Here is a 6,157-nt window from a genome sequence, read left to right on the forward strand (position 1 = left end):
ACGCAGGTCGAAGGTCCTTAGCTGGCTGGAGCACGGTAGACAAGCTTAGAACACTTAGCCTCTCTGGGGCCACTTGGCAAAGCGATGGGGCTGAAGGAGGTGATTTGCGGCCCGGTGTCCCGAGCTCAGATGCGCCCTCCGGATAGGAGGACGTCGGGATACAAACAGCGGCCCACCCAGTCCAGTCCTTGCAGTCATAAACATCATGAGCCTTTATAGGAAAATGAAACTGAAAATGGGAAAGTCCCTTCTCTGACCTGGCTCAGCGCCCCAGGCCCGGAGACTGGTGACGCCCCGCAGGCCCGGCCCTGATTGGCCAGGGGCCTGGCATTATATAAAGGGCGGAGCTGGCCGGGCAGGCAGAGTGCCCTGCTGCCTCATCCTGTGCGATGTCGTGCCTCTCTGCCCTGGGCCTGCTGGCCCTGCTGGCCCTGACTGGCGTGAACGCCATTAAGCGTGAGTGTCCCCCGGCCCCATTCCCCAGTAGCTCTGCTTCTGCTGCTGCTCTGGTGGGCTCGCGTCTTGCCGGTGACCTCCGTGGGTCGAGCCCCGTGGAGCGGCCCGGATGGCAGCCAATCTTCTTATCCCCTGTGTAGAAACCGGGGGCGAGGTTTGCACAGATCGTGGGGTGTGGGTGCCCCGCGCGGGTATGGGTGGGCAGAGGGATGTGGGACTTGGGGTCCGCGCCAGCCTGGTCTGCAGCCTCTGGGGGCCTCCTGACCCGCGAGGGAAGGGAAACACCGCAGTGGGTTGCGTAGAGAGGGCTTCACACACGCTCAGCACTAGTTCGCCCTCATCGCCCTTCACTTTCAAAGTGCATAATTGCCGGGCTTCCGGTTGTGACAGCGGGCCCTATGGACTTTATGCCATTTACTTTGGAAAATGTGCCTCAGAGGTCAATCCTAGCGTCATCTGCGTCTCATAGATGAGAAAACCGTGGTGCTGAGTTGTAAAATAATTTAATAATACAGGATAAATGCCAAGTGCCGTTCAAATTAAACTCGACCGGTGCCTGTTTTCAGAAACATGCCTTACAGCGCGCTTCCTGTGTGAGCCTGGGCCAGGCAAGTCAGGCCGTTTTTTCTTCACAGGGCTTCTTCTTTGGCCACTTGCCTGGGTATTTCCAAGATATGTACAGCCTCTACTTTTGGTTTTGAGAAAGCGCATATTTGTCAAAGGCAGGAAAGCTGTAGAACCTAAGGATCATTTCAGATGGTTACCAAGACTGCTGAGGACACCCAAGATTTTGAGCTCTTTGCTCATCTTTTCCTTTCCTTTCTTTTCTTCTTTTTCTCTTTCTCTTCTTTCCGTACTGGGGTTTTAACCCAGGTGTGTTTTATCACTGGAACTACACCCACAGCCCTTTTCATTTTGAGATGGAGTCTCTCTAAGTTGCCCAGGCTGGTCTCACACTTGAGACCCTCTTGCCTCAGCCTCCTGAGTAGCTGGGATTATAGGCTTGAGCAAACTCGCCTGGCTTTATGCACTTCTTATATACCTGACAATATACTGGGCACTCTCATCATTTTCCCTCACAAAACACCACAGGACAGTGTTTTGATCATGTGAAAATGGTATCCATTTGCACACAATTTATTTACAAAATAAGGAATAGTGTGTATATCATCACCGTTATTGATATTTCTTGTTGTTTATAAATGTGATTTTTAAAAATAACCTGACATTTAAAAGAAATCTTATTTTGACAATTTTCTGAGTAATTCATACTATGCCTAGATAGTTTCTGGACGATATATAAAAATTTTGGGGGCCAAAGATTTAGCTCAGTGGTTCTGCTGCCTGCTTCTCAAGCATAAGGTCCCGAGTTTGATCCCCTGTGCCAAAACAAAACAAAACCGTTTTTTAATAGTGATTGCCTCTAAAAGTCTATTTTCCTCCCATCCTGTCTGGGCAATTTTTTCTTTCACTGTGGGCATGAATTATTTTTTCAGCAGAACTTTGGTAGTTTAAAATAACTCTTCCAGCTGTGCATGGTGGCATATGTCTGCAAACCTACCACTCTGGGAAGCTCAGCCAAAAGAATCATCAAGTTTAAGTCCAGTCCTAGCAATTTAGCAACTTACTGAGACCTTGTTTCAAAATAAGAAAAGAATAAATAAAAATAAAAAGGACTGGGAATATAGTTTCCTGCAGAGGTCCTGGGTTCAATCCCCATTACCAAGAAACGAAAGTAGATTATATACATGAATTGATGTCAATCTGTATACTTATGGACAATAATACCTCTACATTTTAGATGAAAAATTTAGAAATAGAGTTTATGATTCTTTTCCACATTTCCATGAATGATCTAGTCATGTACCTTATTTTGGAAACCATTGTTCTGTAACATGAGGCAATGGCGAGTGCTGATTAGGAATGCACATCCCATGCTCACACACAGCATTACCTTTGGTCATAATGGAAAGGATGTTCTCCTCCCTTTGCTGGCATCCTCACCTTTCCCCATTGTATTTTATCTCGCCCAACTCAGTCATTTCAGGTCTTTTCTAACTCTTACAGGCATTTAAGTTGTGTTTCTTTGTTTTCTAGCTCATGAAATCAGATACAGAGTTGGCATATAAACTCTGGGCAGAAATAAAGAGTTTGTGTTTGGGCTGGGGATTGAGCTCAGTGGTGCTGCCACCTGCCTCACAAGCATAAGGTCCTGAGTTTGATCCCCGCTAACAACAACAACAACAACAACAAATTGTGTTCAGTAGGAACATACTTTGGTTTGACTTGCATGGACACCTAAGCAGGGAGGTAAAAATAATGACATCTGCTACTTATAGGACAATTGCTGTGTCGTAGGTGCTGTAATAGACATTTAATACATATTAGAAAGCCAGATGAGTATAGATGTAGGCAGGAGCAAAAACCAAAAAGGAAGGGAGTTAACCTAAGAAAGAAAGTGAAAAGGGCCGAGGCCATGTACAACATGAGTCATTTGATGTATCTACTAGGGAGGGTATGTGAAATGAGAAATTAAGTTTGAAAAGTAGATTGGGGCCTTGAGTGATATAGTAAAGATTTCAATAGATGCTGCGAAGACATTAAAGGTTCTTAAAAGCTTCCAGAGAAAAGTTTTTAAAACTTCAATACAGCCAGGCATAGTGGCACACACCTATAATCCCAGTACTGCAGAGGTGGATCTCCTTGAGTTCAAGGCTAGCCTGAACTACAAGCAAGACCCTGTCTCAGAAAACCAACCAACCAAGCTAAAAAAGCAAAAAATAAAACAAAATAAAAATTCCAATACAATCTTCAATGACAGAAGACACTGTCTAGGGAAAATAAAATCCAAAAGACCTGTGTAGGAGAATGATGTGGAAAGATCATCGTTTATTTCTCAAAATGGAGGTAGCCTTTTGGTAAAGTTGAAGCTCATTTGGTGAGAATGGAAATGAAACTGGGAGAAATAGATGATCCAATTTAATATTTATTGATCAGATTTTAATACTTTTTGTAGCTTAAAACCAAGTTAGCCCCAAGTGAAATACTCTGGCAGTTATTTGTCTTTTCTTTATGTTTCTCAGAGACTCCAAAGATTCAAGTATATTCCCGTCACCCAGCTGAAAATGGGAAGCCAAACTACTTGAACTGCTATGTATCTGGGTTTCATCCACCCCAGATTGAAGTAGAATTGTTGAAAAATGGGGAAAAGATGGAAAAGGTAGAGAAGTCAGACCTTTCTTTCAGCAAGGACTGGACTTTCTATCTCCTGGTGCATACCAACTTCACCCCCAATGACAACGATGAATATTCCTGCAGGGTTTTACACGTCACTCTGGAGGAACCCAAGATAGTTAAGTGGGGTAAGTTTTCAAATTCTTTTCTTAGCCAAGTGTGGTGGTGCATGCTTGTAATCCCAGCACTTGGAGGCTGAGCCAGAAAGATCACAAGTTCAAGGCCAGCCTGTACTACATAGAGTCCCTGTCTCAAAAAAACAAAATCGAATAAACAAACACAAAACTTTCCTTAGCTGTTAAAAGGTCTGTCAAAAACTCTGCATACTGGGACTTTTAGGGAATATTCCAAATGCATGATTAGAGGAACCTGCTGAGAGGCCACTGTACAACTTGCTCCCTGAGCCAGGAATGTCCCTGCAGTGAGAACAGAGAGCAGCAATGGTGTTTACATGAGTTTGCAGGCACTCCAGTGCTTATCTACTGGATTTCCTGCAGCCACCTGGACCCTCAGCAGCATGGAGCAGCTCAGGGAGGCACAGGCCTTGGCCTGTATGCCCCATTATCCTGGCACCATGCAACTGTGAGCTTTTCCAGTGCTCTTTGACTAGATTTGGCTCTGAGGCAGGCAGGGGTGGGTGCTAGTAGGGAGTTCTAAACTAGTGTCCAAGATTTGGAACAGTAGCTTGTTCTGCCACCTTTATTGCTAACAGTTTTGGGTATTTGTTAGTATATAGTATGTTAAAAGCAAAACTTAATGTTTTCCATTTTCTTTTTCATAGATCGAAACAAATAACCAGCATCATGAAGGTGAGGTTTTATTTTCTTAAATTTTGTTTTGTTTTGTTTCACTATCCTAGGGACTATTTGTAATAGCTCCAATATGATAACCCTCACTGTATGAAAAATGTAAATTAGACTAGCGTGTCAGCAGGCTAAGAAGAGTCCTGTGGGGTCACATTCCCTTCTGTAGAGGCATGAAGAGAGTTGGTGGTCACAGGTTAGCTTGATTACCTCTGCCAAGCTAAAGGTAAGGCAGAGTAGCTGTGGGTGTGGATGGCAGGATAGAGGCAGCCAGTTAGCATACCACCTGTGGGGGGTTGATCTTTCTTCTGCCATTTCTACACTGGCGTTTCTGAGAAGGAGGCTTTTAGAAAGGAACCATTCTCTTCCTTTGTATAGCAGTTACTTTGTTTTTCATCCAGAACAGAGGGGTGACACAGTTCTGCAGACACCCCATTTCTTTCATCTCTTGTTCAGCTTCAGTGTGTGAGTACTATGTTTTTTTAGAAGCTCCCAAGCCACCTGAGGAAAGAAATGGAAACATTGGTATAAATCTATATAAACATACTACAATAGATGTAGAAGTATGGACCAGAGAGAAACTTGGACTTCTCTGAATCTTCAGTTGGAGTCCAGTGGTAGAAAATCCAGTTTTTTCAATGAAATTTTATGGCCTTGATTGTTGAAAACCCATTCAAATCTCCTGTTATGTTCTAAGACAGGGAAACTGACTTGAGAGAGTAGAACAGTGATCTGCTCAGTCACATGTACTAAATGGTAGAATCAGGATTCAAACTCTAATCTCAGCATTGCTTCCTTTATGTTTTAGAAGCACCAAGTAGATAATGCTCTTTGTAATGTGTTTGTAGAATTGTTTGCAGCTAGTTCTTATAAAAAGCAGATCTACAAAATAAAAATTAGACAGATTTGGTGATGAGATCTGTAATCCAAAGACAGTAAATCACTTACTAACCTTTGCTTTTCTCTTTTTATTTTTCTTTTCAGATTTGAAGACACCTCATTTGGACAATTTCAAATTGTTTCTTTGCATTTTAAATTTGATAAGCTTGTATACTTTATGCACTCAGTAAGGAAATTATAATAACATTAATGTAGACATTATCTTCTTTATAATTCTACTTTGAGCACTGTCTTTAGATTTGTCTTTCCCTGGAATCTAGACTTTCAGGGAAAAAAACAACCCTGAATACTAAGATATTGGATCCTAACTATCTTAAAAGGAACAAAAAAACCTTTGATTGGAACTTTATGTATAAAAACTATTCTGATACTTTGGAGAGCTACAAGAAAGGCTGGTTTAAAAAAAAACAACTCTAGTTCGTTTTTTTGGGGGGGGTACCAAGGATTGAACTCGGGTCCTTGCATTTGCGAGGCAGGCAGTGGAATCATTGAGCTAAATCCCCAGCCTACTAGTTCTTTTCTTTTTACAGTGCTGGGGCTTGAACCTAGGGCCTTCTATATGCTAGGCAAGCACTCTACATCTACACCACTGAGCTACATCCGTAGCTTCTAAAAGCTCTATTGAATATGATTTAAAATAACAGTTGAACATGTCAAGCTTTTACTGTACACTGAAGTTTATATATCTCTTCTTATTAGGTGGATGTAGTTATTCTTTGGTTCTCCATAACATAGATGACTAATGAGCCAGGAGTGGTGGTACA

At 42.6% G+C, this 6,157-nt stretch overlaps 1 protein-coding gene across 1 annotated transcript; it reads left to right on the forward strand.

The window, feature by feature from the left end:
* The first annotated feature begins 258 nt into the window (after positions 1-258).
* Positions 259-5,589, forward strand: LOC101705751 (beta-2-microglobulin). Its single transcript, XM_087207559.1, has 4 exons — positions 259-456; positions 3,540-3,818; positions 4,472-4,499; positions 5,478-5,589. Exons 1-3 carry the CDS (start codon positions 390-392, stop codon positions 4,483-4,485), a joined length of 360 nt encoding a protein of 119 aa, XP_087063685.1. The 5' UTR covers positions 259-389; the 3' UTR covers positions 4,486-4,499; positions 5,478-5,589.
* The last annotated feature ends 568 nt before the right edge of the window (positions 5,590-6,157 follow it).

The sequence above is a fragment of the Heterocephalus glaber genome, unplaced genomic scaffold (assembly GCF_053883595.1).
Source record: "Heterocephalus glaber isolate CG9 unplaced genomic scaffold, H.glaber_assembly_v1.0 deba00000809, whole genome shotgun sequence".
In the NCBI taxonomy this organism is placed as follows: Eukaryota; Metazoa; Chordata; class Mammalia; order Rodentia; family Bathyergidae; genus Heterocephalus; species Heterocephalus glaber.

Coding starts and splice junctions, on each gene's coding strand:
- LOC101705751 (XM_087207559.1), top strand. CDS start 390: ATGTCGTGCCTCTCTGCCCTGGGCCTGCTGGCCCTGCTGGCCCTGACT. Junction 457..3,539: donor TGGCGTGAACGCCATTAAGC/GTGAGTGTCCCC, acceptor TATGTTTCTCAG/AGACTCCAAAGATTCAAGTA.